The 24421-nt window shown below is 47.9% G+C and overlaps 1 protein-coding gene across 1 annotated transcript in view; it reads left to right on the forward strand.

Annotated features, from left to right (window-relative positions):
* CD6 (CD6 molecule) overlaps positions 1-24421 on the forward strand; it is a 39904-nt gene continuing 15483 nt past the window's right edge. The window contains exon 1 of the mRNA XM_061203436.1: positions 1-61. Coding sequence (XP_061059419.1) covers positions 1-61 — 61 coding nt within the window. The remainder of the gene's footprint in view (positions 62-24421) is intronic.

Genomic DNA, 24421 nt, shown 5'->3' on the forward strand with positions numbered 1-24421 from the left:
ATGACACCAGACGTAATGCTCTTCTTCGTGGTTGCTGGATTGCTGACAGCAGCTCTCTCAGGTAGCCCTCTCCCCACCTCCTGCCGCTCCTGCAGGAGAGCCTGGGAACTGCCCTCCTGGCCCCTTTTCTGCTTGTTTTCTCACGCTCACCTGTCTGGAGCCTTTTAGCCAAGACTATACTCTGGTACCAGGATGGTCCCAGCTGTGTCAAGAGCATTAGGGGCCCAGAGAGGGTACAGGGACCCCCGTGAGGGGCTGAGGCTGTGCCTGGGCAGTGCTAAGAGGACGCCTGAGGGTCAGATAATGCCGGTAGCATGTGGGGTGTCTTACCAACGGGCTCCCAGGCTCGGAGGAGGGAGACACCTCCCACCCACAGGCTCAGGAACCCCTGCATCCCTATTTCTTGCCAACTCTCAGGAAGGAACCGTTTGCCTTCCAGAGAACTAGGACCACTGATGATCGCATTTTCAACCCCAAAGCTGAGGCCCTGGGTTCACCAAGCTTGTACCGCTCACAGCAGAGCCGTCCTGAAACAGAATTCGGGAAGCTAAGCAGAGCTGGGGACAGCTGGCCGCTGGTTGCTCCCCTGGGGGTAGTTTAGGGCACAAATGAACAGAAAGGCTCTCGAGGCTCAGACCCTCCCTGATCCTGAGCTCCGCCTGGGTGCCAAAACACCCTCGCAACCTGGGCCAGGCATCGGGTGGCAGGAAGTTTTGGGCGCTGGGCTGTGCTCATCGGATGCTTGTTGGCCCCTGTGGAGTGCGGAGTCCAAGGTGGCAGGAGCTGGGCAGGAGACCCTGCTGCTCTGGGCCCTCACACTGGGGGATAAGGAGATGGGTATGGAAACAGAATTCTGGCCCTGGGAGTCTGGGTCCACCTGGCAGTAGAGATGCTAAGTGCTTTCAGTGTGGTGTTAGGGAGACCCAGGAAGGCCCCATCAGGAAGGCTGGAGCACTCGGGGAGCCATGGAGGGCTCTTCTCCCTGCCTCTGTCTGTCTAGAGGCACGTGCTCCCAGCCTCCTGACCTCACAGTGGTTCAAGGAAAGCCGTTTAACTCTGGGATCAGGAATAGGTGCTCCTTCGGCCCCATATGGGTCCAGGAAGAGAGGCTTTGCCTGTCTCACTCTGCCAGGAGCCCCTGGAGCTCGGCCACTTTCTGCCCCCAAGCTGAACAGACAGATGGTCTGAGAGTGGGGCCCTCGCTCTGCATCTCCATCCTCTGTTCTCCACGAGCCGCTGGTCTCGGCTCAGAATTAAGTCTGGATCTGAGAGGTCTGCGGACCGGCCCCTGGGCCCCGGGATCTGGCCTTGAACAGTGCCTGAAGGGAGGTGGGAACCTGGGCTGGGCAGAGCCCAGGAAGGTGAAGCGGAGGGTCCTTTGGGGCCCAGTTCCTTACACATCACCTTGTCTCTGCCCGGCCCACTCCACTCTCAGGATAGTTATTTACTTACTTCGTGTTTTCAAAACTGTACTTATAGTCAGTTGACTCACTTGTTACTAATACAAGTTCAGTTTTGAAAGGAAACTTTATGTCACAATTACAAATGGAAAACTGACATCATTTGCCACAAATAAGAGGTAAAGTTAAGCATAAAAATAAATGGCGGTGAAAACCAGTTCCTCTGATGTGTTAGTAAAAAGTTAAAAGAATGTAACGGCCCTTGAGCCTGAAGCCTTTGCCAGCTCTCTTTGTTAAAGGGAAGATGAGGGGATGATAAAGACATCCTGCCTCCAAATTGTTATTTTCTTCTTGACTTTTCAGGGGGTCTGAAAGCCCTTTGGGCAGGAATAGTTTCCTCGCTATGCGATTTAATGGCATTAAATGCTGCTCCCTTCATCCCTCCTAAGGGTGCACAGTGGTATAGGTCCTAGTGCTGGGAAATATGGCCTGGCAGGAGGGGCACTCTGGGCAGAAGGGAACTTGAGAAAAGAAAAGGAAAGAAAGAAAAACAACGGGGAAGAGGGAGGGAGGAAGGAAAGGGAGCTGGGAGAATAGGGTCCATAAGGGAGTTCCAGGGCATCACCCCGAGGGCTGCATGTGGCCTGGGCGGGTTACCAGGCTGTGCCCTCAGACCACAGGCACGTGGAGTCTGGCCCTCCTGGGTCCTGGTGGACCCGGCCTCCCCTTTCCTACTTCCCTTTGCAGTCCCACCTCCAGACTCCATCCTGGGCCTCACACAGCTGTTTCTCTGGCCAGGCTGGCCTGGATTCTGGGCCGGCCTCTCGGCAGGCCTTGGTCTGTGCTGATGAATGACCAGGGCAGGGACCAGGGCCTAGAGAGCCATGCTTCCCGATTCTCTGCTGGTGCTCCCTGGAGGCCTGGGTCCAGGACCTGTTTGTCCACTTATCCTCCAGTTCTGCCTCAGTTTCCAGATCAGCCAAGTGGGGATGGAGAGGTGGAGAGAATGAACTAGAAGCCCCTGACTGGGGAGGTTGGCGGGGAGGGGAGTCAGGAGACCAGCCGATTGCTGCCACCCTGCCTTTAATTCACCTTGTGACGGTGCTTCTCGGCTCTGGACCTCAGTTTGGGTGGAATGGGGCTCTTTGGGCAGATGATCCTTAAGAGCTTGGTCAGATCTGACACTCTGCATTAGATGCAGGAACAAAAAACCCGGCCATTCCCACCAGGGCCGAGCCGAGGTCGGTGACTCGAATTCCATCTGGACCGTGGTTGGCAAGGTCCTCAAGGGCTGCTGTTGTGCACTTGAAAAGGCTATTTGTGGTTTTACTTTAAAAAAATAGTTTATTAAATTAACACATTTTAAAAAATCTATTTTTCCTTACCTTGTAAATTCAATACACAGATCTCATTTTTTTTTGCAAGTCCAGTAGTTTTTAACAATGGCTCTCAAGGGGGTCTTTGCTTAATATTTCAGCAAGTCAGGTTGAACAGAGTAAGCCTCCTTAAATAATAAATACCACTGACAAATGTAGCTGATTGAATTCCCTTAGATCTGTGATGTCTAATCTAGCTGCTATTAGAATGTTCCATTTGGAATGTGGTTGTCTGAACGGAGATGTGTTAGGAATATAAAATACACAGCAGAGTTTAAAGATGTGTTCGAAAAAAGAATTGTAAAATATCTCGTTAATAACTTTTATATGATTACATTGAAATGATAATATTTTGGATATGTTGGGTTAAATAAGTTTTACTGTTACAATTAAGTTTACCTATTCCTCTTTCCTTCTTAAAAATGTGCCTCCTAGAAAATTTAAAATGACATACGGAGCTCACCTTACATTTATACTGCCTAGCACCACCTTAGATACTCTACACTACATTTATAAATTTAATGAATTTGATTTTCTTATAAATGCTTGAAATACCTCTAAGAAACACAACCTTCCCAAGGATTTAAAAGAATGCTTATAGATCTAAAAAACTAACTTATTAAGAAAGTGAATATTAAGTTCTCTTAAGTAGTCTAATCAAGTTTACAGATTTCAACTGAAGTCAGTTACTCAGTCACAAACATGAGTAACTCTATAGCCACAAGTTCTTAAACATTAAAATACAGGATTTTATACACCAACATACAGAACTTGACCCAACTTAAACTTAACAGAAAGGTACAGATACTACGGGTTTTTGTTTATTTCACACCTCTATTTTTTAAATTCTAATCTTCCTGGGCTTAAAAATCACTTACCAAGGAGAAAAGAATCGTACCATTGCACGTAACTTGGTTTATCCCGAGCAGGTTGGAGTTTCCATCTCAGTGGACTGAGATGAGGATAGCTTTTTTGTTGTTTTGTCAAAATATAAGATATGATTCTCTTGTGCTGCTGATGGATAGCCCATGGCCTCTGATTGGGCTGGTTGCTCGACCCACGATCCAGGTTTCAAAAACCTAATTCTCTCTGTCTCCCCCCAGCCCAGGGAGTTTGACCACTTGATTGGATTAAATTAAACAAATGTTTACTATTCTTTTTTTTCCCCCATGTTCTTCCTGCCTGGCAAGACTCCAACTCATAGATCTATAAATAACATATGACAGACATCTGCATATTTCTCCTAGCTTAGTCTGGCTCTCTGGTCATATGACTGGTGGGGAGAGTTAGCATGGCCGTGACCATGGTGGTAATGTGGGACAAGGCAGCTCCTAGGGCATTGGGTCTGGCATATTTAGCCAAACATAGATGATTCCAGCGGGATCTAGAATGAGTGAGAAACACTGCCCACAGCCTCCTTCATTCAGTTCGCATTTATTGAGGCCTGCTCCGAGCCAGCCTCATTTCTCACAGGAATGCTCGAAAATTAAATTGGGCCCCCAGCTGTCAGATTCTGAGGCTGAAGCATCAGCTGTCCCCCTGGGACAGGGAGGAGTAAGCAGGTGGCTCCAGCTGAGGCTCTGGGACAGGGGCCTGGAGGAAAAGACCCCCCTGGCATGGGGCCCACCCTCCCCCTGCCTGGACCACAACTAAATCCCATGCCAGATGCTCAGCCCTGCACTGAACAGACGCTGGTGGGGCTGGAATGCCCGGGTCGCTTGCCTGCCCCAGTCTCAGCGTCCTCCAGACCATCCATCCCACCCTCAGCACTGGCCTCCCGTCGGCCAGGTCAGGGCGAGGTGCGTCAGAGGAGCAGCATTTCCTGGGGGCCCTCATTCCTTCCCTTCCCGGTGATTACTAAAGCTGCCATCCTACCTGACAATTTGCTTAATACTCTTAATGGATGTTTTAAAGTATAAAGATGTTTATTTTTAGAAAAAACTTTATATTGCTGCCTTCAAGATAAAGCCATTGTACATCACCTAATGGTAACAATGGTGAAAATAAACATCGTGGAAACAATGTTATTCATTTCTGGCCAGACATGTGGTATTTAATACCCTGTCAGTGACCACCTAAATGTGAGCTTATAAACGTTACACCTGCCAGGACAAAGATCTCTTATATGTAAATACAGGATTTAGCGGTTAACATGATGCCATTTGCACAATAAACTCATTTACCCACGTGACAACCCCATGGTGTTGGTGAGGAAACCGGGGTATAGCAAGGCTGAGGCCTGTCCGAAGTCTGGAGCTAAGATGTGCCAACGCTTGAGCTGAGGCGTCCTGACGGGAAAAAGTGGCCCGGCCTGTCTCCTGGCTGGCTGCCCCCGGGGTTCCCTCTGAGGATGAGGCATCGCCCCAAGGTGTTGTACCCTCCCGGGTTTGCAGCCTCAACATTGCATCCAGGGACAGCCCCGAGGGGCCTCTGGGGTCCTGGGACCCCCTGGAAGACTTCTCAGGATCGGATGGGAGCAAATGCGCTGCCTCTTTCAGCAAAGCCCAGCCTTCATGGGTTTGCTGTGCACTTACCCTGCCCACCCAGGCCAGGAATGAACGAAGTGAAGCTGAAGAGACACAGTGAGCCAAAGGAAAGCTTGCCTGGCAGGGGGGCTCCATCTACCCACAATTTATTTAACACCTGCTATGTGCCAGGCCCTGGGCTGGCACTGAGATATGAAGGTTTGACCTTGAACATGTTAAATGTTGAGGAAGGTGGCAAAACATACAAGGGTCATTCTGGGATAGATGTGACAACAGGTGCAATCCGATGACAGCCATAACCACCATCCATTGCAGGGGACTTTTACATTCTCCAAGCACCAGCCATGCTTATCCTGTCCTACAATGACACTGGGGCACTCGTCCCCATTTTATAGGTGGGGAAATGGAGGCTCAGAAAGTTCTGTATTCTGCCCCAGGCTGGTGGCTGATGCTGAGTTTAAATCCATGTCTGTAGATCTCCCAAACCCATGTTCTCCATCACTGGGCTGCGCTATTTCTGGGAGCCAGGAGTCAGAACAGGGAGAGCTTGAGCTTCCCGGAGAGGGGGACATCACTGTCCCAGAGGGGCTGGACATGGGGGACAAGAAGGCTTTTGCATACAAAAGAAAGATGGCAAAAACATCCTAGGCACGAAGGCATTTTTTTAAATGTGTGCGTGCAAAGGCTGGTGAGATAGTCGTGTTGTGCCAGTGTCAACTTCCTGGTTTTGGTAATTTACTGTAGTTACGGAAAAGGTCACCGTCAGGGAAAGCTGGAAGATGAGTGCATGGGACTTCTCTGTGCTATTTTGGCAACTTCTCGTGAGTTTATCGTTTCAAAATAAAAAGTTAAAGGGGAAAAAAAAGGCATTTCAGGCAAAAGGGCCCATTTGAGCAGAATCTGGAGAGCATGGTCTAAGGCCTATTGGGTAGGTAGGGCCCCAATTCCCAGAGGAGCTGGGCTCCAGGCTCTTTTTTTGCTGACTCATCCAGACTGCTGTGTCATGAGGATGCAGTGAGCATGCCAGGCACAGAGACCGGCACAGAGAAGGCCCACACAAACCGTACATTTACATTTACATTCGCCAGGCCAACAGGTGTAAATTCATATACCTGTCTTCTCCTCATCACAGCCCTGTGAAGTATGAGTTATTGCCCCCATTTTACTGATTAAGCAACTGAGGCTCAGAGAGGTGAAGTGACTTTTCCTGGATGGCACAGTTAATAGACTGTTAAAAGATAAACTGAGGCATATTAAAATTTTTAAACTGAGCAAAAATCAATTCAAATCGGCAGCATACGATCCAGCAGATAGAAAGGACAGGTATAAAAGGGGACCTTTATAGGCAGAAGGGAGTAGGAACAAGAAAGTTATACTAGGCAAAAAAGCAGATTGGTTATTGCAAAGTTACTTTTTCTTTTGTCGTTTATCGTTTGTTTAATTTTTTTTTTTAAATTGAAGTATAGATTTACAATCTTGTATTAGTTTCAGGTGTACAGCAGAGTGATTTAGTTATACATACATATATATCTATTTTTTTTCAGATTCTTTTCCCTTATAGGTTATTACAAAATACTGAGTATAGTTCCCTGTGCTGTCCTTGTTGGTTATCTCAAAGTTACTTTCTTTTAGGGGATGGCGGGGTCTAGCAGGCAGATGACCTAACTAGTGCTGGTCAGGTGATTCCTGATTGACTGGTTTAAGATTCCATTTCTGGGAGAGCTGAAACCATAATTAAGTCTCGGCTTGGTGATGTGGGGCTTTAGCATAAACAACTCCACTTGGGGCCTGTTGTCTTGTTTTTAACAAGACTCACAGCTAACTAATAGGCGCCAGATCTTTAACTTGACTTTATAACTCCAAATCCACGATGTTTCCCAGCCCTGGAAGATGGGCGGGGTTTGGGACTCCAGCCACCTCAAGATTTTTATAGGAAAGGTCCCCCATTCTCTGGGGAGTTTTCACCACAGCTACCAACAGCTGGGCTGTCATGGAACTTGGGTGAAAAAACCCTTGAAGGAACTTGTGTGTCAGAAGCCACTTCCTGGCCAAGCTTCCACTCAGCCTCAGTTTCCCCAGCCATAAAGTGGGGTCAGTGGCAACCTCCAGAACCCAGGGCTGGGATGAGGCTCCATGAGACAATGGCTGTGAAGTACTTGGGGAAACACGGGGCTTCTTGGGCGCCAAAGAGCCCCATGGCCACAGCTACTGTTGGGGCTGGGGCCAGGGCAGGAGCTCGTGGAGAGAGCGGAGGGAACCCCGGGTTTCCGCCCACCATTTTGTAGGCTCCTGTGGCCCAGCTGCCTCTGCCTGAAAGTGGCAGCTGAGACAGAGGCTAGGCAGGGAGGCAGGGCTGAGGGGCTGAGGAGGAGGCTGCAGAGCCCTTGGGAGATGCTGGATTAGGGTACCATAATGGGAAAGTGACCCCCTTACTTTCCCCTGCAAGGGGGTTGCCCCCGGATCTCCACTGAGTGTTAGGAGATGGCAGGGCACATTAGAAGTTCCAGCCTGTAAGTTTCCAGGACACCCCCGGCCACTCCATCATGACCCTGAGCTGGGCTGGGCTTTCCGGGCAGGGCCAGCACAGCCCAGGGAGTCCGCACCCAGGGCTGGGGGCCAGGGCTGTGCGGGGACACAGGCTGTGTGAGTGAGGGGGCTCCTCAGAGCTGAGAGCTTCTCATGGCGTCCTGGCGATCCCATCTGTGTGCCCACTTCCAGTTTGGAAGTCACCTACTGAGCCCTGAGCCAGGGAGAACACAGAGGTGAAATCACTGTGTCGTCAGCCGTGTGCAAAGCCAAGCATGGTTCTGTCCCTCTTGTAGCAGCATAAAGTGATGCTTGGAAAGCTGGAGCCACACAGTGAGTTGCCGACAGAACTGGGACGAGAGTCACTTTCTGGGCACCGACCAACCCATCCCCGCCAGCTGTCTCTTCCTAAATGGGGGAAAGATTTTCTCTACACTTCAATAAAATTTTTGCTAGGATGTTCATCTCTTCCAGAAGGGGTGCCTGGGAGCTGGGCCGGGGCGGGGGCAGAGGTGGAGAAGCATGTCCCAGAAAGGGAGGACGTCTACTCCCTACTGGGCTCAGCGAGACCACCTTCCTCTCTTTCCTTCAGCTAAACTAAGTAAACACACTTGCCAAATGAATCAAGCTCCTTGGAGAGATGTGCTGCACTCTCCAGATGGGGTTCTAGAAATACCGCAGCAGTATCTGAGCTGGAAGACTCCATCCCCAGAGGGCTGCCAGTCATTGACATCTACCCATTTGTCAGAGGAAGAAACTGAGGTGCAAAATGGGGAGTGAGGCACCCAAGGTCAGGAGCAGGGGTGAGAAGGGTCTGCAGGCTCTGCCCGGGGCCCCTTCCCCACATTACCCAGAGGGTGTGGCGCTGGCCTGTGCCCACAGATGCGTCCTCAGCTCCCCCCACCTGGATGTGGAGACGGCACGGGAGGGCTGTGGTCCGACGTGGGTCTGAGGTGAACACAGCTGACCCTGGGCTCTGAGATGTCAGCTTTGTGAGGCGAGGAGCTGGCTTCCTGCAGCCACTTTGCCTCCACCATCTCAACGGCTCCCCGACTGTTTTGTTTAGTTTTATTTAAAAAAAAAAAATTATTTCAGCACAATTTTAGACTTACTGAGAAGTTGCAAAAATATACAAAGATTTTCCATATGCTCTTTACTCAGATTCCGGACTAGTAGTATTTTTATCATTTTCTCTATTTTTCTGTCTATTACATCTTTCTTGAACCATTTGAGAGTAGGTTGTAGACATAACTTCCCTTTCTCCTAAATACTTCAACATGTCTTAAAAAAAAAAAAAAAGGTCATTCGCTTATGTAACCACCGTCCACATATCAAAATCAGGTGATTAACATTGCTACAAAAATAATCTGTAGAACTTTTTCAGATTTTGCCAATTGCTCCAAAACAATTTGCCTTAGAGGCAAAAGAAAATTCCATTGAATGTGTTGCATTTCATTCTCCTTATTTCCCTTTAATCTAGAACAATTGCTCAGATTTTTTTCTTTCAAGATATTGATCATTTTGAAGAGTACAGGCCAGTTATTCTGTAAAATGTTCCTCAGCGGGGCTTGTCTGATGATTCCTCGTGATTAGTTGTGTCTTTTCTGGCAGGAGTTTCAGAGAAGTGAAGTTGTGTCCTTCTCAGACATGGTATCAGCTTGTCCCATTACCCATGGTCTAACTCTGGTTGCTTGGCTAAGGTGATGTCTGCTAGGTAAAGTCACTTCTCTCCTTTGTAATAAATATGTCTCTTGTGGGCAGATTCTTTGAGAATACGTAAATTTTTTGGTTCCCTTCAAACCTTTACCCACTCGTAATATTATGGCTGACTCTGGCCTGAATCAGTTATTATCATGATAGTTTCTTGATGGTGACGTTGTAACGCCATCATTCTCTTACAGATATAGTGGCCGACTCAGCTTTCTCTGCTGGCTCAGTGAGTGGGAACCAGTTGGCTCAGTGTCTTGAAGGCTGGTGCTGATGGGGCCAAGTGTGAGCTCTCAGGCTGAGCCTCTGACGGCCGCCATCTTGCCTTGCCTCCTTGTGGAGCCTGGCGGGGCTCCTCCCTGCTCCCCGGCCCATCCTCCCTCCACCTTCACAGCTTCCTGCCATTCATTTGTGGAGCTCCTATTACGTGTTGGGCACTGTTTTTAGCCACTGAGGATGCAAGACGAAGTCCCAGACTTCAAGGAGCTCATATTCTAGTGGAGAAAACAGACAAATGAATAAACGTTTAAAAAATAGTATCGTTTCAAAGCAGAAATAGAGACACAGACGTAGAAAACAAATGTATGGTTACCAACGGGCAAAGCGGGGGGGAATGGGAGGAATTGGGAGATTGGGATTGACACCTATACACTATTGATACTATGTATAAAATAGGTAACTAATGAGAACCTACTGTATAGCACAGGGAACTCTACTTAACGCACTCTGGTGACCTAAATGGGAAGGAAATCCAAAAAAGAGGGGAAATATGTATATGCATAGCTGATTCATTTTGCCATACAGTAGGAACTAACACAACATTGTAAAGCAACTATACTCCAATAAAAATTAATTTTAAAAAATGACTACCAAAAAAAAAATAGTATCATTTCAGAGAGGAATATGTGCAACAAAGGAAATAGAGCAAAGGAAGGAAGACAGAGAGATTGGAATGGGGATGCAGGTAAGGCCTCTGACGACATGTGAGCAGAGATCTGATTGATGGGATGAACTGGGCGTGCCAAGATCAGGGAGCAGGACATTCCAGGCAGAGGGCATGGCAGGTGCAAAGGCCCTGAAGCAGGAGTGAGGTTCACATGCTGGAGGAGATTACAGAGGGAAGGGGAGAGTGGAGGAGATGGAGATGGAGAGGTTGACACATGTCAGGGAAAACGGATCACGTACGGGCTTGGAATTAATCCAAAGGAAATGGGAAATCATCAGAGAGTTTTAAGTATAAAAGGATGTGATTTGATTTGCCCTTATGTGTATACAATTATTTAACAAATATTTTTTATAATCAACTTCGTATGTAAGCCTAAGTAAGTTTATTTAAACCTAGACATCTTCTAGGTTTCATATATCTCAGACCAATGTTGCTTCAATAAATTGAATATATCTGTATAAACAGATAAGACACTCAGAACAACTGCGTCCTTCACTAGCCTGCCAGCCAAACCCAAGTCAGCTCTCCCTTTGTTAAAGACTTGTAATCCCCAGGACTGAAGAATTGGAAAAGGAGTCATCTGCTTACTGTGTGATTCAATACTATTTAATCTTGGATCTTAAATTGGTCTGGTGTGGGATATACTGCGTTAACTGGTGGAAGGACCAGTTGGGGGGAGGCAGTGGGGACAGCGGGGGCTGTGTTGTGAGGGAGGGAAACAAAGTCTTCTTGGCAACCTCACATCGGGGGCTGTGGGAGGAGGGCAAAGGGGACAGGGACTCACCCAAGGTCGTAACAATGGCTGGTCTCAATTCTACCATCTCTCCTTGTCACTCCCACCTGGTTCCAGCTGAGAATTCAGACACGATGTAAACATTAGTCATCCTTATTGTAAAAATGTTATAACAGCCACATTAAAAGAAATCTCACCCAGCACGCGCACACAGTGAGGCCTTTCGTTCCTGAGGGAGGGAGTGTGTAAGTCTCTGTAGCGTCGTGGGCGTTTAGTCGCATCAGCGCGGAGGTGGGTGTGCTGAAGGGCACTGTGTTGGTTGTGATGAATATTTGTCAGAATGGCTGTGAGGACGTGGATTCTGGGGTCTCGGAGACCAGCATGGGATCCCAGGCCGCACCACCTTCTCTGTGACTTTGGGCAAGTTTCCAAACCTCTCTGAGGGGAAATGGGTACGACCGGAATGTCAGCTTTCCAATTCTCGCTCTCTAGATAGACTCTAAAGCCCTCCCTGAAGATCTTTAGAGACCATTTTTCATCACCTGCATCTGTGGGAGCTGGCTCAGTTCCAGCCACGTCCATGTAGCCATGAAACTCAGTCCCACAAAGCACTTTTGGATTTTTTGACTCTGGCGATCTGGAAGTGAAGGAGGGCACATCCCATCCGTCCTGCGGGTTCCCCTCCTCCTCCCTCCCAAGTCTCCCTAGAAGCAGCTGTGGGCTCTTGCCAGCTCTTGCCTCCCAGAGGTGACCTTTGTTGCAGGTACGTGTGTGACTTAGTTTCCTAGGGCTGCAAAGTACTACAAACGGGTGCATGAACAACAGAAATGTATTGTCTCACAATTCTGGAGGCTGAAAATTCAAGATCAGGGTGACAGCAGGGTGGGTTCCTTCTGAGGCCGTGAGGGAGAATCTGTTCCACGCCTCTCTCCTAGCTTCTGGTGGTTTGCTGACAATCTTCGGCATTTCTTGGCTTCTAGAAACAAATCCCCATCTCTGCCTTCGTATGTGCATACGTCTGCCTCCAAATTTCTCCTTTTTATGAGGACAGCAGTCGTACTGGATTAGGGCCCACCCTAGTGACCTTATTTTAACTCTGTGAAGACCCAATCTCCAAACAAGGTTGCATTCTGAGGTACTGGGAGGTATGGACTCCAACATATCTGTTTTGCTGGGACACAATTCAGCCCATAGCAGTGCGTGCGTGCGTGCGTGTTCTCAGGAGTGGAATTTCTGAGTCACGACTATGGAAATGCTTTCTAGAGTGGTTGTGACAGCTTTGTTCCGCCCCCCCACCCCCCAGCAATGTACAGAGTCCCTACTGATCCCCATTCTCGCCAACACTCCATATTACCACCCTTCTTAATTGTCGACAATCTAGTGCCTGTGAAACAGTCTCTCCCTGTGGCCTGACGTTGCTTTCCTCTGCGGCTGTGTGGCTGGGTGTTTTTCATATGTTCAAGGGTCCTGTGTGTTTCTTCTTCTGTGAAGGGCCTCCTCCTGCCTTTTGCCCATTATTCTATTGCTTGCCTTGTCCTCATTGGTTAATGGAAGAAGATTCTTTTCTGAGGAGGGTTTCCACTGGGGAAGGTGAGGAAAGAAGAAGATAAAGGGGGAAGTTAGGTCATCATTTCTGGCCTTAAATTTCGAGAACTCATCCACACAGCTGCTCCTTCAAGGGAAAGACAGGAAACCGTTTCAGGCCCTGAGTCTCTTTCTGGAATCTCTGGGGCCAGGTTCAAATCAGAATCTGGAATGTTAGGATTTTAGAGAGGTGACATGTTTATGTTATGTAATGTCTCAGCAGGGGCCTGAGCAGCCCCTGTAACCAAATACCTTAATGTTTCTGCAACAAAATATATGATTTTTCACACCATGTAGAATAAATAAAGACCAAGGACAAGCCAGCATCATTTCAGGTCAGGAAGACCACCCACAGAGTTATGAAAAACCCAGGGGTATCTGGGGCTTCAGAATTGCATTAAAGATTGTGCAAGCGTGTTGCCAAATAGCTATTGAGAGTCAGGCCCCATGACGATCATTTTCTCTTTTAATCTCCCAGTAGCCCCAGGAGGTGGCTATGAACATCACTGCTTACATGGACAAAGGTCACTGATGATACTAGAGTTTAGGAAAAAGAGTGCATATATGTATATGTAAAACTGATTCACTTTGCTGTACACCTGAAACTAACACAATATTGTAAATCAACTATATGCCAATAAAAATTTTTTAAAAAAGAAAAGAAATCCAGATCCTGGTATTAAGAGGAAGAGATGGGATTCGGACTCACATCTGTCTGACTCCAAAGCCCACCTGCTTCCAGCTCTGCCGTGCTGCCCCCAACCCTATGGAGGTGGCTTCTTGACTTCTTTGCTCCCCAGGACTCTGGAGTTTAGAAGCAGAGTCACCAGCCAGAGGGGTGGATTGGGAGGGCGGGATGCGGCGGGGAGTGAGTAGGTGGGAGGTCTGTTGGCTGAGCCAGACCCTCACCCCAAAGCAGCAGGTGCTGGTTGCCAGAGCTAGAATGCCCACCTCAAACCTCTGCAAAGCTTCCCAAGGGTCCATCATACTTTGGCATTGACCAAACATTCAGCTGGCTCTCTCCTTGCCCCAATGTGAAGGCCTCTTTAGACACCGGAGGGGGAGATGCTGATCAGAGATCTTACCCGTTGCTGGGATTCAGGGACTGAGAAAGCAACGACGTCTTCCCAGCATTTAAGTCAGAGCTCGAGCACCTTTGCAAGGAAGGATAGGGAAGCCCTGTGGTGTCAGGCCACTGGCGGGGAGAAAGGGTGGCATGGAGAGTGGTAGATCACTGCCCCACATGATCTCTCCTCTGAGCCCGCTCGCCCCGTGGAAAGGTACAAGTTAGATCTCCCAGGTTGTTTGGCAAAGGCTTGGATATTTCCTGCTCTCCATCATGTTCTCATCCTTGAGAACTCCTACTCATCCTCTAAGGCCCCTCCCAATTGTCAGAATGATTCCCTCTCACCTCTACCCTTCCCAGAGCACTTTATTCTGACCCCTGGGATAGCACTTCTACCTGATCATAATCAACTCTGAGTATATCTTCATCCTCTTCCATGGCTTGGGGCCTGGCACAGAACCTGGCCAAGAATGAGGAACAAATGAATGAAGGAAGGAAGGAAGGAATGGCACCTCCCTGACTAAGGGCTAAGATAGGCAGAAACATGAAAATTTTTGAGCCACTTCAGAAGTGCCCTAGACGTGACTTATGGAGGGGAGGGTGGGGTGACCATATCGCCAGAGAGCTAAGAAGTGGGCTTGAATTTAGAGAGACCGGAAGCTGAATTCTGGTTCCACATCTTAGTAACTGTGGCCTTGGGCAAGTCGCTCAAGCTTCTTACCTGGAAAACTGAGACTTCAGTGGGCCCAATGGAGAGTCATAGGAGAGTGCGTGCTGTATGTAAAGCAGGGACACACAAATGCTACCTCCTCCCAGGGAACCCAAATTTATTTCCTGAACTTGAACTCATGGGCCTGGTTGGTCTTGTGGCCGTTGGCTGCTGCCGGCCTTCAGCTGCTAATGACACAAGGTGGCCGTGGAGATTCAGGCTGAACATCCCCCGTGCCTCCCCAGCTTCCCCTTTGAACCTGGATTTGGGCCTGGATTTGTTTAGAGAGAAGAGGTGGGTGGTGAGAGGGGAGGGGCCCCTTGGAGCTAATGGGCACAGCTGCTGAGCCAGGGTTGGTCCCTACACCCTAGGAGACATTCTGGTCCCAGCCTGAAGTCCCACCTGCTTGGGAAGGGCTGTGTTTCCTTCCTAGGAGGAATGATGATGACTTCCAACAGCTGCTAGATGCCTGACATTAAGGGGGCCCTTCTCTTAAGGGGGCTTTCGGCCACCTCAGGAAGTTGTCAGCATCACCCCTGAGAGCTGGGGGGATTTTCACCCCTTGCCCACACTCAAGCTTCATTCACCCAGAAACTGCTGCTCCAGCAGCTCTCGGAGACTTCGAACCAGAGTCACTCCTGAGAGCCGGTGGGTGGGGACGGGCCCCCTGGAAAATCCTGCGTGGCCCAGTAGAATTTCAGCTTCCACTGAAACCCAGAAACCCAGCCCTGCCCTTCGCACAGAGGCCAAACTCTGGGGGATTTTATTCTTGAATTTCACATACTTGAGTTTCTAGTTTAACACAGCAGGCCCTGTCCTGCCTCCGGGCCTTTGCATGTGCTGTACCTCCTACCCAAAATGCCCCTCTGCCTTCTCTCACTTGTGGAAGCTGCCTGACACAGTGGAAAGAGTGAATCTGGGGAACATGCTTGGATTTGAATTCTGGCTCTTTCACCACCAAGCTCTGTGACCTTGGAGTAGTAACAATTTCTCTGAGCCTCTTTGTCAGTTAAATGGGTTTCATAATAGCACTTCCTCACAGGGTCATCATGATGCTTCTGAATGACAACGTCTATAAAGCTCTCTGTTCAATAAATATGGATCTGCTCCCTCTGCCCCAATGAAATGTTCCTTGACCCCAAGCCCCGGCCCAAAGGTCACCTCTCTTGCAGTAACTTCCTGAACAGGTGTAATCAAGGCAGCCCAGGAAACCCTTTGTCTGGGTTCAAATCCTGCTTTGCCTTTATTTATTTATTTATTGGCTGCATCCGGTCTTCGTTGCGGCACGTGGGATCTTTCATTGCGGCGCGTGGGCTTCTCTCTAGTTGTGGCGCAAGGGCTTCTCTCTAGTTGTGGCGAGTGGGCTCCAGAGCACGTGGGCTCTGTAGTTGTGGCACTCGGGGTCTCTAGTTGTGACGCGCAAGCTTCGTTGCCCCGTGGCGTATGGGATCTTAGTTCTCCGACCAGGGATCGAACCCGCGTCCCCTGCATTGCAAGACGGATTCTCTACCACTGAACCACCAGGGAAGTTCCCCTGTTTTGCCTCTTATGAGCCTTGTTGTTCTGGAAAGTTCCTCCACACCTCTTGGACCCTAAATTTCCCCATTTGTAAAGTGGGGATAATAATACCTTCCTCTGAGCATCATGATGGAGATGAAAGAATTTAAAACTATTAAAAACCCATGTAAGCACACAAGACTCATTGGCAGGGGGCATTGATATGATTCAAACAATTTACAAAGGCTTTTTCACATATGTTGTCATTTTAAAAAACTGTTGTTTTCATTTTCAACACTAAAATTATATATAATGTAAATAGTACAGAATTTAGCAACTACAGGAAAAAAAGAAAGAAATTTACCTGTAGTGGTAACTGTTGTTACCACCCTGTTATAGAATCTTCCAGACATTTTGTTAGAGAGAAATATTGAAAAACACACAGAAGTACAGAGAGTGTTTCAACAACTCCTAGGCATCCCCACCACCCAGATTTAAGAAATGTTTACATTTTTGCATATTTGCTCAGATCTATTTTAATAAGGAAGAAAACCATACAGATGCTGCTGAAATATTTCCTTATCCCTCCCTCCCCAGAGCACTCATGCTCCAAAGTGTGGTGCGTGTACCCTTCTTTTCCATGTTTTTATACTTTTATTACATAAAAATGTATCAATACCCAACAGATAGTACATGTGCCATATTTTCTATAAATGGTACCATATTGGATGTATTGTTCTACAGCTTACTTTTCTTGCTCAATATATGTTTCAAAGATCTATCCAAGTGGATAGATATAGATCTAGTTCATTCTTTTAACAAAATAATTCAGTCTATAAATATAACATAGTATCATTAATTATTTCCTGCTGATGAACTGTTAGATTACTTCCAATTTTCTTTGATTACATACAGTGCTACAGTGACAATCCCTGTATATGTCTGCATGTGAACTTGCCAGCAAATATTTTTCTAAGCTATACATAGAAAAGTATCATTTTGGAGTCAAGATATCAGCATCCTCAACTTTATGAGGTCTCTTTGGCCATTTTTCTATGCATTGTATTTACAAGAATATGATCAGCCTGTGTATCTTGTTGATAATCTTTTACTGCCTATTCCTCATATGCACACACACATCTATCACATATATACATTTGTGCTTGTTGATTCCGCAGGATCTTCTTCGCTACTTACTGGGGCCAGGTATTGGATTTTTGTGTGATCTTGTTTCAGTCCTGTGAGGTTTTTATACCTGTGAGGTGAGGGAGGCAAGTTGGGCATATGAAGAGATTTGCCCAAGGTCTCCATAGTAAGGAAGAAGCTGGTTTTCAAACCCAGGCTTGTTCAGTTCCAATCCCATGCTCTTTCTGCTGCCCAAGACCTGGTAGACGGTTCTACACGATCCAGATGCTAGGGCCCCATCCAAGACCTACTGAATCGGAATTCTAGAAGAGGAACCTGGACGTCCACCTCCTGCACACAATGGTCTGAATCCTTACGGGGGGATCAAGAAGATAGGGCTTGTAAAAGGCCAGTGTCTCTGGCCTGCTGGGCTCACTTGGAGCAACTCAATCATGAGTTGCTCATGAATCTCTATGCTTGGTGGTATCCTGTCTTACCATCTGGTACCTGCAAAGAAGGTAGAGTCTGGCATGGGAACCTGAGCAAGCCTTGGGGCCAGGTCCACAGGAGCCTTTGCTTTTAGAGGAACTCCTGTAACCATGGCAACTGCAGTCCACATCTCATCTCTAGGAACACTGGATGCCATGTTTGTAGAGCCAAGGAAGGGAACAGCGAGTTGTGAGTGTGAGGCAGCTCTGCTAAGCTTCCTAAGAAAGACGGGGAGGCAAGAGGAAAGAAGGCAGCTTTGGGGGAACTGGAATTGTCCCTTTGCAGAGAAAACTGAGGCACCCTCAGAGCCATCGTTATGCCTGGGATGAATGAATAGATAGATAGTCAATGGCCAGCTGCCCTCCCATGTCCATTCGGGACCGAACAGGAGAAAGCAGAGTGGGGGGACATAATGGCAGCGGCCATGTACCACGTCCTAAGCATGTTACATATGTTATCCATGCACCCCTTCAAAGCGATCCAATGTGGCTTATGTATTATGCCCAGTGCCAGGTTAAAACTGAAGTCTAGCAGGGCTCAGTGACTTTCCCAAGGTCACACAGCTAGTGATCGACAGAGATGGGTTCAGATCACTATTCTGTCTGTCCCCAAAGTCTCCGTTCTAAATCATGAAAAAAGAATTTCCTGTTTGTTTCCAGTTTGGCTATCACAGATAAGTTTACTATGAACATGTACATAAAATTCTTTATACGAACATATGGTTTCTTGTTCTAAATGAAGGGCTGTACCCATTTGTATTCCCATCAACAGTATGGGAGCAATCCAGTCCCCCTGTATTCCTCACCGGTACTTGGTTGGTATGATCAGTACTTTGAGTATTACCTGTTTTTTTTTATTTTAAATTTACTTATTTATTTATTTATTTTTGGTTGTGTTGGGTCTTTGTTTCTGCGCGAGGGCTTTCTCTAGTTGTGGCAAGCGGGGGCCACTCTTCATCGCGGTGCACGGGCCTCTCACTATCGCGGCCTCTCTTGTTGCGGAGCACGGGCTCCAGACGCGCAGGCTCAGTAATTGTGGCTCACGGGCCTAGTTGCTCCGCGGCATGTGGGATCGTCCCAGACCTGGGCTCGAACCCGTGTCCCCTGCATTGGCAGGCGGATTCTCAACGACTGCGCCACCAGGGAAGCCCCTACCTGTTTTAAAAGTGTGGAGATGTATCTCACTATGGTTTGATTGCATTTCCCTAATGATTCATGATGTTGAACATTTTTGTGCTCACTTGCCAGGTGTATGTCTTCTTTGATTAAATGTCTGTTCTTTTATTAGTAACTGAGAAGACAATTAAAAAAACTTGAAAATAAAAAAATATTTCCCAAGAGTGACAACTGTGAAGCTGATGCATTGGTGCTGGGAAGGCTGTGGGCTCTCCTACTCCCGGGATCATCCCATTTACGCTTACTTCCCTAATACCTACTCCAGGCCCCAGCATGTGGTACAAGTTCAGCAAGTGTTAATGGAATTGAATGCAGAACAGCAATAGACTCTTTTCTCAGCTTTCAGGGAAACATCGCTCACACGCCCTCACTTTCCTGAGCAGGAGAGTAAGACGGGGAGTTCCAGAAACAGATCATACCCCAAAGCCGGTGGTGTACCTTGATTTGATCTTTGAGTTTCCTCTCACTGCAGATTACGAACTGTTGTCTTTTACCTCCCCTGGGTTTGGTGATGGGAAGGAGGGGAATTCAATCTGGCATGTAGGGAGGAGGTCATGCAGGTGAGCATCCTCTGTTATATAATATGGTGACAAATACAAGCTAAAAAGTCTGGATTTCTCTGACCTGCGTGACTGAGGACCTTTGGGGCTGGGACTCTTGAAGCCTTTGTCATCACTTTTCTCTGTCAATCACGTGCTGCTTTAGCTTGGGCTGCTATAGCAAAATACCATAGACTAGGTGGTTTAAATGTTTGTGGCTTAAACAACAAACATTTGTTTCTCACGTTTCTGGAGGCTAAGAAGTCCAAGATCAAGGTGCCAACAGCTTCTGTGTCTGGTAAGGGTCCTCTTCCTGGTCTGCAGACAGCCGCCTTCTTGCTGTATCCTCACACGATAGAGAGATCTTATGTCTCTTGCTTTTTTTTTTTTTCCATCATGAGGGCTCCACCCTCATAACCTCATCTATCCCAAATTATCTCTCAAAGCCCCCACTTCCTAACGCCATCACAGTGGGGATTAGCGCTTCGAATATGAATTTATTCATATAAATATGAATTTTTAGGAAGACATACACATTCAGTCCATAGCCTGTGCACTGAGTTTTCCTTGTGTCCCTAAGCCCTTCCTAGGTATGATGAGAGAGAATGAAAACAAACAAACAAAAATCCTGTAAAATAAGTTAAATAAGCCTAAGACACCAAGTTGTTGACTTTCTCTTGGGTTCCCATGGGGGAGAAGTCAGCCCAACCTTCCTGGGTTTCGAAAGTCCCCAGTGGGTACAGCCTGGTCTAGTCACGCAGCCATCGATGCCGGTCACCTCTGGAAGCGAGGACCACACTGTCCAACCAAGCCCCCAGGACAGCTTCAGTCTCTGCGACAAAATAAACTCAACCTAACCTCTCCAAGTCCCTTCAAAGGCAGGACACAGCTATTCCCTCTGAATCAAGTCATAAGTTATTTGTGCGAGCCAGTGCTATGCTTCTTTCCAATTTTAATGGAATTATAGACTGTTTGTCTTTTCTTTCCAGTTGTTTTAACAATTGCTCTCCATCGAGTTTGGGACTGCTTGTACACACTGCTATATTTAAAATAGTTAACCAACAAGGACCTACTGTATAGCACAGGGAACTCTGCTCAATACTCTGTATTAACCTAAACGGGAAAAGAATTTGAAAAGGAATAGATATATGTATATGTATAACTGAATCACTTGGCTGTACACCTGAAACTCACGCAACATTGTTAATCAACTATATTCCAATATAAAATAAAAATTAAAAAAAAAAAGCATTTCAGAGGTTTATGGTTCCACTAAAGATCACTAGCTATTAGTAAATAAAACTAGTATTACACTTAAAAAAAAAATTGCTCTCCATCAACAACCTCAAGAGAGTCTTTCAAAGAAAAACATTCACTGTAGTCCCAGTACCCTCCCACTCGGGGCTCCTCCCCCTAAACTCCCTGGGGCTATTAGTCCTTGACTCTTCCAAGCAACCCATTTCTCCTCTGGCCTCAGAATTGAAACAAGGGGGCTCAGGGAGTGCCCGAGCCAGCCTGTGTGGGAGAGTTGGTGGGGAAGGGGTGGAGAAGCTCCTGGCTGGGCTGCCAGACCTCATCTTGTCCTTGTTGTGGGGATGGCGGGCAGAATGCCATCTCAGGAGATCCTGACCTAGGGAAGGATGGCTTCCTCACGGCTGCGCATCTTTAGAGTCAGGGCCCTTTTGGGAATTGGTCCCTGGGGCTTGACTGAGTGCTGAGTTGCATCACCCTTGGAGGTGGGCTATCTAAGTTCAGGGCTGGCTGAGTGTGGTAGAGCTGGAAGGAGTTTGGAAGACCACCCGGGTTGTCAGAGCTCCCTGCCCCTCGCCTTTGGCATGGTCAGTCACTGAACCAGAAACCAGGATGTTGGATTCCAACCCAGTGGAGTAGAGTGGTTAAGAGTGTGGGTTCTTGAACCATGCAGCCTGGGTTCGGATCCTAGCTTTGCCATTTTCTTGCTGTGTCATCTTGAGCAAATTACTACTAAACTTTTTTGCACCTTGGTTTCCCCACTTTGTGGACTTGCTGTGAGAATTAAACTGGTTAATTCATCTAAAGTATTTTTAAAAGGCCTGGTATGTGAACATACTGAATACATGTCACCTATATCGCTGAGCTGTGCCAGGAAGTTGTGGTGGGTACTTGGCATGTCTTGGGGCCTCCCCTTTCCCCATCAGAGCAATGGGAAGAATCACAACGTCCTTCCCTTATCGCTCTACATTTTGGACTCAAGATGCCTGAGATGGGTAATGGCTCCCATCGGTGTGGGATGGAAATAGAACACTAGTTACCCATCTGGTTGTCTCCCAAATGTCCATCTGCAAACTGGGAATGGCAGTCCAGTGCCCACCTAGTGAATCTCAGGACTAGGGGTCAGTGGATGTTTCTGGACAGCTGCCCTCTTTGAATATCTGGGCCCCAAGCTAGAGCCTGGGAGGCAGGTCCTCCTGGGTTCAACTAGCCTTCGTCATCCTTGCTCAGGGCATGAAAGGCTGGTCTGCATGAACACAATTCGTGGTGGTCTCCTGGCCAACAGTCCCATGCCACTCCCAAAACTTGTGGGCACTGCAGTCCCTGGGGCCTGGTCCCAATCCTGGAGGGGGGCACACCCCACCCCCGCCCCGGCAGTGCCCTGGAGCAGCAGCTGGGCCAACTTGGGAGGCCACTGCACTGGGAGTCTGTGGGCCTTGGGGTACACATGGGACGCTTAGAATTCAGTGGGACTGACAGCCACAAAACTGCTCATAAATAAAATACGTAATCACCTGTGGCTGGGGTCACAGAGGAAAAGCCCAGGGTACGATGAGAAGCTAGAACGAGGCATTGAACTTGGGTCCCTCTGGGTCCTGGAAGACCTTCAGAAGCTTAAAGCCAAGGCTGGGACGGGAGCCCTGGGGAGAGAGAACTGTGTATCCTGCTTCCATCACCGAACCTTGCAACATGGTCTTCCCCTCACATTCTTAAAAACTCTTGGTAAATTTTTTTGTGTGTGTGTGTGTGAGTGTGAGTCAGTTTGTGTTTTATTTATTTATTTATTTTTATTTATGGCTGTGTTGGGTCTTCATTTCTGTGCGAGGGCTTTTCTCTAGTTGCGGCAAGTGGGGGCCACTCTTCATCGCGGTGCGCAGGCCTCTCACTATCGTGGCCTCTCTTGTTGCAGAGCACAGGCTCCAGACGCGCAGGCTCAGTAGTTGTGGCTCACGGGCCTAGTTGCTCCGCGGCATGTGGGATCTTCCCAGACCAGGGCTCGAACCCGTGTCCCCTGCAGTGGCAGGCAGATGCTCAACCACTGCGCCACCAGGGAAGCCCAAATTTTTTTTTTTTTTTTGCAAAATTTTTAACATGCTGTGTTTTCCTAACCAATCCTTCGATCCCTTTTAGACAATTCAGTTGTCTCCTTGTCTCCAGTTTTGTTTTTGTTTTTTAAGTATTAGAAGCCACGTGGCTGCAGGCTTTTTGTCTAACAAGGCAGCCACTCAGGGTGCCCCGGCGGCACCATCTCTCTTAATCCTCATGGCAAGCCCGCAACGTGGGTGCTTGTTGCCCCCGTTTTACAGGAGGGCCACCGAGGCTCAGAGAGGTCAATGATTTGCCTGAGTCACACAGTTAGAAAGGGGTTCCGCTAGCAAAAAGAATCGAGAACTTTCCAATTCCGATGCGTGGACGCTAACCGCTGTGTAGTGTGGTATTCTGGATTGTTTCTTTAGGATAGGTTCCCAGAACTGGAATTACTGGATCAAAAGGGACTGGTTTGTTCTTTTTTGTTTTTAAGGCTGTTGACACACATGCTCACAAACACTTTGCACTGATATTAAGGAGAGAAGGATGAGCTTCTGGCCGATGCTGCCTGCCACGCTGCCCACACTGGTTCTTTTGGTGGGTTCCTCCCCCCATAGTTCTGTAGCCCTGCTCCACCGTGCCTTCCCCTCTATACAGCATCTCTGCATCCGTCGTCCACTGGGTGAGCATCTACTATGCGCCTACGTGTTCCTCGACACACCTGGTGGAGCCAGGGCCGAGGGTGCCCTCAGTGGTAGCTGATGTCTATCTCACCCCCATATGGGTGTGTGGCCAGGCCGGCATCCCACAGCCCCTACAGGGACCTGAAACTCTCCCTCCCAGCCTTGCTGACATTGGGCCGGCCAGCTGGGGCCTTGGCTGGGAGAACACCCCCCTTTCCTTCAGTGTCTGTGCCTCCTCCCTCCCTGTGTCTCTCACCTTCCAAAAACTACGGGGAAATCCCATGGGCCTGGGTGACCCAGGAAGGGGACGAGTGGCCCATTTTCTCGGGCTCCTGGCAAGATGGCTCTGCAGTGCTTTCGTTTTCCCCATGCTCTGTCTCCTTCACTTCATCCTCCCCTGGCATCTTCCTCTTGCTGCCCTAGCCAGCGTCCTGCCCCACTCTGCTTGGGACCAGCCTAAAAAAGCTGCCACCTTCCTTGGGGGGGCTGGGTAGCTCTCCCAACTTCTTTCTCCTCCCAGTCAGAAACCCTCCCCTCCCTCCCTTATCCCTCTTGCTCCATAACTTTCCAGAATGTGAGGCTCAACCCAAGATGGTTTTCTGGGCACACAGGAGAATTCCAAGTGGTAAATGAACTGAGCATTAAATAACACTGAACAAAGAGGTAAAAAAGGTATTTAATTATTTTATTTTCAATGCTCTGTCATCCTCAGAGATCATCTGATCTCCTCAAAGAGTCTCTATTTGATGATGACATGTCTTTCAATATTTCTAACTTGGCTTTATTTCTAGTATACTTATTTTTACAATTCCCTTGTATTTTAGGCAAGCAATACAAAAAGCCCATTTATCTTGTTATCTTTTCTAGTTTTTCTGCATACCTACCTCTGTACCTAATCTTTTTTTTTTAAAGGAATTGCTTTATTTTTTATTATTTATTAATTAATTAATTAATTTATTTATTTTTGGTTGTGTTGGGTCTTCGTTTCTGTGCGAGGGCTTTCTCTAGTTGCGGCAAGCAGGGGCCACTCTTTATCGCGGTGAGCGGGCCTCTCACTGTCGCGGCCTCTCTTGTTGCGGAGCACAGGCTCCAGACGCGCAG

This window comes from Eubalaena glacialis, chromosome 10 (genome assembly GCF_028564815.1).
Source record: "Eubalaena glacialis isolate mEubGla1 chromosome 10, mEubGla1.1.hap2.+ XY, whole genome shotgun sequence".
Lineage (NCBI taxonomy): Eukaryota > Metazoa > Chordata > Mammalia > Artiodactyla > Balaenidae > Eubalaena > Eubalaena glacialis.